The sequence below is a fragment of the Erithacus rubecula genome (assembly GCF_903797595.1).
Source record: "Erithacus rubecula genome assembly, chromosome: 6".
Taxonomy (NCBI): Eukaryota; Metazoa; Chordata; class Aves; order Passeriformes; family Muscicapidae; genus Erithacus; species Erithacus rubecula.
Genome location: NC_136688.1, coordinates 51,621,623 through 51,634,763, shown reverse-complemented (window position 1 = coordinate 51,634,763; position 13,141 = coordinate 51,621,623). Strand labels below are relative to the sequence as shown.

Sequence of the window (13,141 nt, the reverse complement as noted above, 5' to 3'; positions counted from 1 at the left end):
TACTCCACACTTTTCACTGCACCCAGTCCTGCAAGAGCCAAACCCTCCCACAGGAATAAAACACTCAGTGAAGAACTCAGGGTGAGTCAGGAAAGCCAATCCTGCATATAACACATCTTTCATGTCATCAAAAGACTTGGCAGTAAGAAGCTGAAACCCAGCTAAATTCTTACAGCACAGACATATTTGGCTTTTGAGCTGCATGTGCTTATGAGCAGCCATGACCAGAATAATAAAAGAACACACAGGACAAATCTGAGAACAGGAGTTCAAGTTGTGCCTGAATATTCATGCTCCTTGTCAGCCCCAAAAGCAAGTTTCTTTTGGAAAGCCTGAATAATGTCAGCCAGAGATTTTTGCCTCTTCAATCAGCTATATCATCACTATAAAAAATAGATCCTGACACTACTTCCACACACATACACATAAACAGGCAATTATGTTCCCAGTGAACAGAAAAATGAAGAGGATGGGCTGGAGAAAAGCAGACAGAGGTAATGATACCAACACGGAGAGATGGATTTGGAATAAACATTGACCAGTTCTGCAGCCTGGCTTCCTCTGCAATTCACCCATGTAAATCAACTGAAACTGCACAGAGCAAACAGGCTCATTTTCCACCTGTTAACACAGGTTATTGATTCCTCTGCCAACCAAAGAACCACGATGCAAACTGCTACGAGATGAAAACCCAGCGTCGCATGTAACCGGAGACAGGAGCAGGGAGATGCACACTCAGGATGATGCACTGCTGGAAATACTCCTCCCTAAACCCAGCTATGGCTCCCCAAAGGGCTGTTACCAAAGACATGACTACTTCCCACTGCCAAACTGCCCTCAGGGAGCCAGTCACACTGAGCCAGGGTGTTGCTCCTTGTGATCAAGGGAGCAAATGCTGAGCACAAACTCCACCTCCCACACAAAAATCAGAGAAACCCATTCACAGCCTGTGTTGCACAACATGACAGCATGAGAAACTCTCTCAGCCACACAAATATTCTAATAATTGAGCTCTTTGTGGAAGTCTCCGATTTTAAACTTGAATAACAAGTAACTTCACCAGAGGTCAGTCAAGCAGCAGTGAGATGCACGAGGTGGCAGGTTAAAGCATCTCATGTGCACAAGAGTACAAGTATGAAATTCAGAAAGGCCCCCAGGGATCCCAATGCAAGACATGAAGATGTAATTAAAAACCATAAATCCATCAAACGAAAAATATGTAAACTTAATGTATTAACTCGTATCTTTTTCTTCCTTGAACACATTTGTCTTGCTCTACAATCCTTTGGAGCCAACAAATAAAAAATTTAAAGTATCAGAAAGAATATTTCTTTATATGTAAAAAGTGAATATCAATAATAAATGCTTTTTACTTTATTCTTACAGATAATTGCTGAAAGAAGCTCTCTCAGCAGTCTGCTGAGATTCTGTGTATATTATGAATTATTTCAACTGCATCTTCTCTTTACAAAATCCACAAAAGGATGGTATGTTACAGTGTTTCCATGCCACTCAATCATCCACACAAAATTACCCTTGTGAGAGCTTGTTGGAGGAATGTCAAATGTATTTGCCTACCTTTGCAACAAAATCTTCAGAGAAAGACAAATAGTTCACAATTTACAGTTACACAAGTTACACTAACACCTGAACATTTTAACTGCAGATTCTGGGTTTAACTCTGAATTTCAAGCTACAGGCAAGACAGTTATAGGCCAAATCCTGCCCTATGTTTTGCCCACAGCATAGTTTTTCAAGATAGTTTACAAAAGCTCTGCAGTGCCTGTAGATCATACTAAGGTACATCTTCTAAAAAGGGAATTTTGGACAAACCAGCCCTTCCATCTTCTGCTCACTGACCAGAGAAGTAGCACCAAGCATTGACCAGAAATAACAGTAGCAAAGACATTTGTCCCTCACCTCCATCCTTCAAAGGCCCAACTTTGTAGAGCAATTTGTTTCCCATCATTAATGAGTTTCCTTGGAGCCAGGTTTCCCAGGGCCATGCAGCAATATGGAACACCAAGAGGAGCAGGGTGACTCAAACAAGGATGACCAGATTTCCTGATCCTGCAAACAACCTGTTAGCCCTCAAGTTTCTGACAATTGTTACGACTGTCACATTCCACAGTCTCCAGAGACAGCTCCAGCTTTGGGGTGGGAATTGGACATGTGCCACCAGTCTGGCATAGTGCCACTGATCTCAACCACTTCAGCAGTCTCACCTCCTCCAAAACACTCAGCAGCACCACTCTGCTGAAGGCCATGTGGTGTGCCATGGGCACAGACACCACCCCTGAACTCCTCAGGAGCCACATAAGATGCAAAAGCAACAGGCAACCCCTGAGAAGAAATTTTTACTTGATAAAGCCATATGCAAGCTGTAGGAAATTGCTGTATTCTGAGATGTAGGAGAAAAGCAGCAATGCCAAAAGGAGTAAATACATGCTACAACATACAATACAGTGAGAACAACATAAGGTAATAAACCAGAATACAATACAAACTGAGTACATTTAACATCCCAAATGAGTTCAAACACAAAGCCAAACACTGCCCATTTACAGTATAATCAGCACTGATGAATTTATACACACAGACAGCAACACAAACCATGTTGTAACAAATGGTATGTTGCAATAAAACAGGAAACACATTTAAAATAACCTTTTGAATGCTGTGAGAACCAGGACTAATGCTCCTCTTTCACTGTTCATGCTGAAAGCCAAGTCTATGCCCAGCCTTGCCACAAGTATCACATTTCAGTTTTGTACAGAAGGCCTCTCATCCTGTTCACCCAGCAGTGTAAAACCCCTCAGCAGCATCAGGGGAAGATGTGCCAAGAGTAAGTGAAAATGGATCATCTTCCCACAGCTGTCCAGTGCTCCAGTCAATCCTGCACAGGTATTAATGTTTGGTAATAGCAGCCCAGCCCCAGCCGAAACTCAGAGCAGCTTACAAACTCCAGGAATGCTGATCAAAGACAGATTTCAAGACTTGACTCAAAGAAGGAGGGTTGTACTCACCTAAGCCTCTTTCTGTGAGCAAGAGCTGAGATTTCTCTGATTCACTGTACATAAGGCTAATGCATATAGCAGTCAGACTCTTGGTGATAAAACAAACACGCAACAATGGCATTATGCTGCCTAAAATAGATGGATATATTTATACTGAACACTTTTTTCTCCTACACGAGAATGAACATCTGCCAGCTATGTCTTAAAGGCTCAAGCAGTTTCAAAGCAAAGTCAGTCCAAAGAACTATATGCCAAAGATTTACATTCCCTTTAGCTTATCCTAGAAAATATATTACTCCTGCTAAGTGACATATTCCCACCATATTCCAAATGATAGCAATAACAATTTGAAGTTTTGCTCTGAAGTTCCTCTATAAAATTTGGCTTTCTTTCCATTTAAAAGTAAAACATTTTTAATGAAAAACTAGTAATTAATACACCTTGGCATAAACTCCAACAGCAGTGGGAGGGACTGAAGCCACTGAGAGCCCCCAGTTCACAAGGCCACATCACAGTTCCACAAGGCAGTTTTCCAGTTCCATCACAGGGAGGCATCATGCAGATAAAGCCTTTTTAGGTACCATCAGCACAGCTCTAACCCCTGTTCATGATCTGATACCTGCTGCTTGTTGAAGCTCCACATCAACTGGACATACAGCACAGACCTTCAGTCTCCTTCCACAGCCTCACCACTCCTCTCCAGGTGAACCAGCAGATTTTCAGCACTGTTACTGCTTTACAGTCTACCTGAAATCCATGACTTTTTCAGCTCTTTCTGCTGTTGCAGTGACCCCAGTCCCAGAAACTCCTTTCTGACCTGAAAGTTCAGTTGCAAATCAGAGTCCACTGTTTTCTGTGTCCCTATGTTATATATTCTTATTATGCACATTACAGGAGCAGTCAGCTCTACTAACAGCATTTGATAATGTTTAATGAGACAAGCAAGAGAGTCCCCACCAAAACAAAATAAAGTTTTAATGGAAATGAACAAAAGATGGAAGCATTTTCTCTTTCCTGAGCAAAGGAGAAATTAAGCCCATGCATATTAAACTGCTTGTCCAAATTCACAGAGTCAGTGACAGATCCAGGGATTAATTCAGATTTTGCATCCCTGCAGTGGGATAATTCCTGTTAAGAGAAGCAACAGGAGGTATGATTCTCCTTAAAGTAAGGCCCAAGTTTTCTCCTGTAAGTCACTATACAAAATTAGTAGATACTTGTAAAAGAAGTCAGCCAGGTCCTGATCCCAAGCACAGCCAGCAACAGACAAGATTCCTGCCCTCTTAATGATGCCTTCCAACTTGGGGATATATGGACACATAAATACAAAATAGTTATTCCAGTGCTGCAGGTCTGCAGTCAGAGGGCAAGAAGACAAATCCAGACAAGTTAAATTCCACTGATTTCCAGTAAATTATAAAGAGCAGATACAGTACTTCCAACTGGACAGCTGCCTGCCATACTCAGTATGACCAATATCCAAATAGATCTAGTTCCTGAAGGTAATCCAGGTTTGAGAAAGGTAACATCACTGGCATGGAAAAATATTCCTTAAGACATGGAGACACTTTCAGAGAGATTCTCCTCATTTAACCAGGGTGAAGCAAAATCTCTGCTCACTTTTCATGACAAAATGTTCACATGCCAGCTGAAAACCCAGGGACTAACTGGCTCTTCCCTACACCAGCATCTTCACTGTGGCAAGGACAACTCAGACCACAGAGTGCAGCTATTCTGGGGTACCCAGGCAGCAGGACACACATGCAGCAACTTGAACAGGGTAATCCTGGTCTTGGGGGAGAAAAACAAAAAAGAAAGAAAATCTTGGTGGTTTCAGTCATCCCCACTCCTGTACCCTGCAGTGCCAGATCCAGGGCAGCAGCCACTGTCAGCTGCTGTGAGCCAGAGAAGAGGAGGAGGATGACTACTGCCTCCAACAACCTCATTGTTAACAAGTCAGAGGTTGGGATCACCGTAGGTGGAAACTCTTGGCAAAAACAATAAAGCAGCTACTACATATTTCAACAGGTTCAAAGTAACCTCAGATGTTAGGAGCAGATGCTCTTTTCCACCCCCTGGGATTTTGAAATGGTTTATGTGTTTCCTCCCTTTCCCCTAATAGGGCAGGGTGCTGAAGGAATTAGCCAGAGAAAGAGCCAGAGAAACACTAATTACCCTCAGCTACCCGGGAGACCACAGTACCTTCAGCTAATTGTGCAATCCCCACTCCCCCACTCCAGATCCCCCAGTGAGAAGGTCTCTTGCCTCCAGCATCCAAACTGCAAGATAATCCCTCTCACCTGTATTTTAAAAGGGCATGCTTGAAAATCCTAAAGTGTCTCAAGCAAACTCATTGCAATTAGTTTCCGCAGCCCGTGCTGTCACATGGGGAGCGACTGCGCCCGTCAAAGAAGGAACTGCTCATGTCAACACATCTGACACAGTGCTGTCACTAACCCTGTTATTAGACTGCACACGTACCTGAAATCCACATCTGAGCTCACTGCCTGGAGCACTCCACAGCCAAGTCTCTGCAAGAGCCTCTCTCACAAAAATTAAATATTAAATGTGCATCTTGAAAAAATGCCCCGTAGTTTTGTATTTATTAACCAAGACATTACTTCTCCACTTACACATTTTTGAAGTGTTAAATATAGAACATTTTAAGGTGCATTTAGTGCTTGTAAAGAGCCATGAAAATTGGATTCCTCTAGAGAGCAATCTGTAAGAGACAGCTCTCCCACTCAATTCCACTTATCCATATGAACCCAGTTGCAGAAAGATCTCCCATGACAATAAGAAGAGTCCCTAAGTAACAGAGGACCCCAAACTTAGTCAAGACTCAGCTGTGTCACCATTTTGACTCCCAAATTCCAGGCAGTAAGGGTTACCCCAGTAGTAAGGGTTGACACACTAAGAGAAAAAAAAATGGGCACAGGCAGGAAAACTCAGTGAAGCCAGGGACTGTTCCTAAAAGCTTAGACCAATTCCACATGCACCTCAAGTGTTGCAAGAAGCCCCCTTAAGGTCTGAATCCTTGTTCTTTCTGGGAAGCAGGACCCTGCAGGCAAACACTCAGGACACAGAGCCCTCTGCCAGGGTCCTCCACACACAGCACAGGCTCCTGGAACACCCAACAGTGCACAGGGAGGAGACAGGTACTGGCAGCCAGGGATCACATGAGCTCTCCTTGCCTCAATTCCAGGCCATCAGAGTGGCCAAGGTGGGAATTACAAAGCATCCCTGACTCTCACACATCAAGACTACAGTCCTCAATCCCATGACTGTCCTCTCAGCCTGGATTCCCAAAGCAATAAGAACTACTGCACGTCCTTCTTTCCATCCTTCTTAATGACAGCCCTCCTTTAACAGCTTTTCAACCTGTCAAATGACTTTAAATTTAGGTAGAAGACTCAGAACAAGTTCCTACAACTCCCACAAACTATGAGAGATATTGGGCAGTACCCATGTGTTATTAGCTGTTTGGTAGAAGCCAGATGTCCAAGTACTAGCTTACTGTAACCAAACTGTGCAGCTGCAGAGAAGATGCTCCCTCTTATGGAGCCATCTGGGACAAGGAGAGAACAGCTGGGATTAATGCAGAAGGATGGGGAGAACAAATGCAGTGATCATCCATCCTATTAAACCTTCCTTCCCTAGTTCTGCTGCTGGTGGAAATGTGGGGGGGTTATTTAGCACACAGGAGAAACCCACAGGGAAGAGCTTGCCCATCCCAAAACTCTGTTCTTCATCTCCCTTCAGGTGATGCCATCAGCAGCACACACAGGTGTGCCACCAAGAGCCCATCACTTTGACCAGAAGGAGGAGTGATGGGAGCTCATCCAGCAGTGCCTGGCATCTGCACAGGTGACACATCCACACAAACAGCACGTCTAAAGCCAGTGCCATCTTCCCTTTTTTCCCAGAGCATCAGAGATTCCTCCAACTCTGGCTGGTGTAACACTGAGCCCTGACAAGGATACAGCAGGCCAGGACTTGCTTAGCTCCCTCAAATGATTCATGGTTCACCAGCAACAAAGGCATAACCTGTCCTGGTCACTGAGGCTCCCTGCAGACCAGGGCTGGCAGTGTGACCCTTTGTACCCAACTGCAGTTTACCTGGGCAGCTGGGAATGCAGGACTTTCCAGGTATTGAGGAACAAAGATTGCAAACCCCACCAGCAATACAGCCACACTCTCTTCTTTGTCCTTCAGGCCCTTGGAAGCCATCCAGTGGTGTGCCTCATGTAACACACAGTGCAGATAATGCAATGGGGGTAAAAAATTGAAACAAAACAACAGAACGGGGAAAAAAAGAAGCTCTTAAAAAACTAAGACAGCAAGAACTTCCTGAACTCAAGCTATATCACCAAAAGAATGTTTCTGCCCTGTTTGATGTTGCCTTTAGCACCTGCCTGCACTGGCTGTAGGTACAGTATAAACTGCTCAGTCTGGGGGTGTCAGGGGATGAGAGTGGATGAGGATAAGTGAAATGCAGTGTCTGAATCCCTGGGCTGGGACAAACATTATCATCAAAGCTAATCACTTTCAAAGTGAACTTCTGCTGCTCTTGGCCTCCTTTCAGACCAATAAAAAATTCTTCTAATACAGTATACCTGGGCACAAGCATTACTTTTCTACGGCCAAAATATTTATACCAGTATAAATCACTTCTGTGGATGTAGTTGCATCTGTGTGTGTATCTAACACCAGGAGAGATTTTTCCTCTGCTCATAAGGGATTAGCTAAAACCATTCTACAGTAGCTGTATATCCTAAAGGCCATTGCCTGTGCCAGAGGCAGCACAGAGTTTACCTCCAGAAATGCAGCTACAGGAGCACATCTCTCGTATTGAACTCTCCCTGCCTCTCCACTTCCTTCTGGAGACACACACCTCTTTAGAAATGACAGCATGTTTGGGTTTTACCTAACAGGGGCAATCACACAAATTGATTAATTAGCATTTGTGAAGCACAATGAAGAATTTAGGTGCTAAGTAATATTATTACTAATTTAATCTACATCCCATTCAGTCCTCAGTGTCTCCCTGAAACTGCCAACAATGATGCCAATTAGTGGTAATTGTGGTTTGTGACAAGGCTATTTGCCAACTGGGAGTGAAACACAGACCACCAACTCATTTCCCATGGATTGTCCCACAGCTGCCAACAGCAGCAACTTCCAGGCACAGCAACCTGCTCTCCACTCCAGCCAGATCTCTGGCAGTAGGAGATCCTGTATCCCATTACCAACTCTCCAGGGACACAGCCTGCAAAACTTTCAATTAGGGATAAACCAAGACACCTTGGTTTTCCCTCCTACATTAGTTCAGTACATGACCCGGTAACTAATGCCAACACTGTAATACCAAAATGTTAATCTGGGATAATTTCAGATTAAATTTTGCTTGGTTCCATCCACACTTAATGAAAATCACATTTTGATTCACACACAGGCCTCACTGTGGTGGAAAACTGTAAAGGCAGCAGCAGTAATATGAAGGGAATTGAGAGTGTAGGATGCAGTAAATCTTGTGCTTGGGAGATTGTTTAAAGAGTTTTAACACAAGCAAAGAGGTGTATCTTTTTATCATCTGTCCACAGAGATTTGGAGGACTTTGAAGAGGCACAAACAACTAACAGTATTCTGTAATCAATGCACATCATCTGAACACTGAAACTTTAAATTATTTATATATTTTAAATATGCCTAATTGAAAGGATAGCAACACAAACTGTATGAATCATAGCCTTCTCAAGTAATTAGATTTGTTATCCCTGCAGACTGCAAACAGTATGTTGGTTTTCTATTCTAATGTGAATTCAATCCCTTGTCAGCTGCCCCACACACGAGAATACACCTCCACTCTTTCATCAGGAAAGATATCAACAGCAGGAAACTAGCCCTTCTTTCATCTCTGAGGCACCCACCCACCTTTCCAAAGGGTTTTCAACCAGGTGTGGAAACCCTTCTGAATCTGTGCTGAAAGATCTCTTAATTATTAAGGCAGAGGAGGTAAATCCTTTGAGAGCAGCATGCTCCAAGCAGCAGCCTTCTGGTGTTTACTCATCCAGTAGTTGCTTAGTTTGACAGTGCATTAGAAGAGCTGTGCAGGAAACTTTGGACTTGCATTGTATGGGCATGAAACTCTTCCAGAGAGGAGCTGCTTTTTCAGATGTCTTGTTATATAATTAAACAAGAAAGGGAGGGGGGGGGACCGAGCAAGCTGCTTTCTTGGCACAAACATTACACAGTGCTCACCCTGCCAACATATTGCATCAGATTCCCACTGCAAGGCCAATTCTCAGCAGCTGAGTAGCCAAACCCCTGACTGTTATCTCCCACTAACCTACTTCACACTCACTAGGCAGTAAGTGCAACTGTTTATTGCATCTTCCTTCCTGAGGAGCTGCTCAGGATTAGGGGGAATCTGAGCTGGCAATTAGGCTACAAGACTCACAAGTGTCAGAGAATGCAGTTTTCAAGAAATTTCAGCCACTGAGCCTTAGTGCATGCTGCACAGTGAGTAAACTCCAGGTATCTGTTACTCTGTGCTCAGGACTGCTGAGGTTCTGACACTGTGATGATTCCCATTTTACTGTGTTCCTGGGCATGCTTTGAAACCCTGCAGAAAAGGGGGATTAATTTACCCATCATCGAGTGCTTATCAAGGAAGTCTCCTGAGACCTGCAGGAAGGAGACCACACAAACAGGCCTTTGCTCACAGGTCTCCTCACCTGAACACCTGGCTGAGGCCTCTGACTCTCCTGCACTGGGAATTTTTTTTTCCCATGGCAGAGATCCGCTCACAGATAGGACCCAATTCTTTGTGGCAGAGGCCCACCCCAGCAACAGGAACAGGGGTTTCTGTGAGGAACCCATCTCAGGCACTTCACAAGGGAAATTAAACTTCTTTCCACCATTTGCAGCAATCCAGAAAACAAAAGGTCCAGCAGTCCTGAATCCAATGAGATAAGATACGTGACCTTTTACACCACAGAAATAAGAGCCTGCTCCAAACCCAGTAAGTCAAAAAAATCCTGTCGATTTCAAAAGGCGTTGGATCTGGCCTGATGCAAACTTCACTGTACATTGGGACACCGCTCCACAATGCACTTCCAAACAAAACTATATTTAGATTCAATGGGAATTCTGTAGATCATACAGGAACTCTCTGAATGAAAACGAAGGTCAGTAGGGTTTGGCTTCCTCTTCAGACCCTCCCCCCTATTCTTGCAAACATCCAGATAAGCATTGTTTAGAAAACAATACGTTACTTCCAAACGTTATCAAAACCCCAACACACATTTTGTGTGTCCTGAAACAGAATCTCAGGGTCTTCTGTTGCATTTTGCCCCATCAGCTAATTGTCAGGATCTCTTCAGATGTCTAGGCAAGACTCTGTATCAAGACTTTACACCTTTCAATAGCTTTGCTCTACCTGCTCTGACAAATTAAAAGGGACAAGGATAATAAAGGCCTTTGATAGACAGGGAAAAAAAAAAAGGGGGGGGGGGAAGGAAAAGCTGTGCCGACAATTACAATACATGCTAATAAAGCTGCACCTGTGTTAGAGGGAACCTCCTGGCGTCCTCATGCACTTTCTCCATTCCCTACTGGGTATTAAGTGCCTCCGTGCAGCACAAACTGAAAGAAAATGACACAGCCAGTGCTTGCCCGAGGGACATTAAGGACAGGAGTGAGCCCATCAGACAGGCAGGCACGTTCAAGCATCCAGAGGGCAAAATCACATCCCACTCAAAGTTTCCTCCAGCGCCACAGACACAAGTGTTTGATTCTCAGCCGCACTTTATGGGCTTCTCGGAAGGAGGAGCTGAACGCCTGCCACCGGCAGCTTCTATTAGTAAGGATGAAGGGAAAGCCCAGTCGCGCACCGAGCCGGCATCCCCGGCGGTGTCAGCGGGGCTGGGCGGCCCCGGGGACACGGGGAGCTCCGGGAACCGGGCACTGGGGCGGCCCCGGCTGCTGCGGGGACACGGGGAGCTCCGGGAACCGGGACTGGTGCCCCGACGGCACCTGCACAGCCGCTCCTCGGCTCTTCCCAAACTCCCTGTTTTATTGTTAACTGTTTCAGCCGCACAGTTTCGCTTTTTCATAAAAGTCCGGGAAATCCTTGAACTTTTGGAGAACCCTTTTCGGTTGGAAACCTCCGGCTTTGCCGTCACGCTCCCCTCCCAAATCTTTCGGGGATGCAGCTGTGCCCCCGTGCCGGGCTCCGCGCCCCCCCTTCCCCGCGGTGCTGGGCTGCACTTACCGGCGGGGCGTTGGGCGGGCAGCCGCCGGCAGCCAGCCGGGCCGCCTGCCTCCTCAGCTCGGCCAGCTGCGCCTGGCAGCTCCGGCACCAGCCCCCGGCCGCCGCCCGCTCCAGCGGCCGCGGCTCGGCCCCCGCGGCGGCTCCCGCTCCCTCGGGCGGCGGGCGGCTGGCGCAGCGCTCCTCCTCGGCGGCCGGCGGCCTCTTCCGCGGGGAGAGCTCCCGCACCGCGCTCCCCTCCGCCACCTGCGGAGACAGCACAGCTCAGCGACGCGGGACGCGCAGGCAACGCTGCTCCCACCCTCCTCCTCGCGAGGAGAAAAAAAAAAAAGAAAGTGAGGAAGAGTAAAAAAACATGGAAAACCTTGGCCGCGGGGAGGAGATGAGTGTTGTAGGAACTTACCCCCGGCGCCCGGGGATCAGCTCCCAGAGCCTTCCTGCCGGCGGCCGCGATCATGTCAGCGGGGGATGCTCCCTGCCCCGCTCCGCTCCGCTAGTGCGGGCGCGCTGCCCGGCGGCGCGGCCGGCCCGGGGCGCCCATGGCGGGGTCAGGGCTGCCAACAGCGATCGCGCCGGGTCCCCGCCGCCCGCGCTGCCGCTCTAGGTGATGCTGCCTCCCATGTTGAGACGGGAACGAAGTTTGGGATGGGAGAGGGAGGCTGAGTGAGCTCCCCACGGCGGCACGGGGAAGGACCGAGAGCACGGGAGCACGTCGGCAAAAAAAGCTGGAAAAGTGCTCCGAGGGCAGGGGAGGAGGAGCTGGGCGGGGGCGGGTGGGGTGGGGTAAGCGGGGCGGGGGAGCCTCTGCCGGGGCGGGCTGGGTTTAGCTTTAGTTTTGGGATAGCGGCGTGGGGAGGAATATGCCACTTCATAAAGACCCTACGGGCTCGTGCCAAAATCAATGTGACTTAAGTCGTTGCTTCCTTCACACACTTAAACCCAAGTTCTTCGGGAGTGGGGAAAAAAGGGCTGGGAGCGGGGTGCGGTCCCGCCGTAGGGCACGGAATCAGAAAAGCGGCACTGGGGGTGCAGACGAGCTGCCAGCGGGGGTCGGGGTCCGCCCGGGCTGGGCTCCGCTCCCCCCGCTCCGCCCCGCGCTGCCGCTCTCCTGCGCGGGCTGCGATGCGGTGCCCTCCCTCCGGGGCAGATGAGCGGTGCCGGGGGGCACAGGTCCCGCGGGACCGACCCTCCCGCCGCTCGGCGGGCGCGACGGGATGCTCCTACACGCGAAAATTGACCTGACAGATGGAGAAATTAACGTTCGCAGCTAATTGTCTACTTGGCTGCCGCTCCGGCTCGTGTATTTAGCACTTTTCTCCCTTTTTTCAGTTCTCTCCCCCCGGAGAGCGCGGCGCTCGCCGCTGTCTGTCGGTGCGGCGGCGGCGGGGCCGGCACGCGCGCGGGCTGGGCCGGTCCCTGTGACCAGAGCGCCCCCTGCCGGCACCGCCGCGCCGCTCCCGCCCGGGACTGAGCCGGAGCAGCCGGAGCTGCCGCTGGAACCGGAGCCGCAGCCGGAGCCCCGCGGGGCCGCGCGGGGGGACGGCAGCCGCTCCCCCGGAGATGCCAACGCGGCTTCTGAGCCCCTTTCCCTCCACCGCGCGAGTGGGTGCTGGTGGCGCGTGGGGTGAAGTGAGCATCACCGAGCACAAAGAGTGGGGAAACACGTACATATTGGGTTAAAAATAATCCCGCCCCAGGAGGCAAATTTCCGCAGCCACTTAAACTTTTCTGGCTCTCCCGAGCATGTGTGTGAAGCGCCCCACCGGCCCCACCGCTAAGGGTGCATGCCCCGTGGGCGACAAGCACAGCCCCGAGGCGCGCCCCTCACGGCGGGCAGAGAGCCCCCCTGCAC

The 13,141-nt window shown here is 48.3% G+C and overlaps 1 protein-coding gene across 1 annotated transcript in view; it reads right to left on the bottom strand.

Annotated features, from left to right (window-relative positions):
* Positions 1–12,027, bottom strand: part of KIF26A (kinesin family member 26A) — a 93,040-nt gene extending 81,013 nt beyond the window's left edge. The window contains exons 1-2 of the mRNA XM_079308612.1: positions 11,693–12,027; positions 11,293–11,535 (exon numbers count right to left, since the gene is read on the bottom strand). Of these exons, the coding sequence (XP_079164738.1) occupies positions 11,293–11,535; positions 11,693–11,746 (297 nt within the window). The 5' untranslated portion in view covers positions 11,747–12,027. The remainder of the gene's footprint in view (positions 1–11,292; positions 11,536–11,692) is intronic.
* Between the last annotated feature and the right edge of the window lie 1,114 nt (positions 12,028–13,141).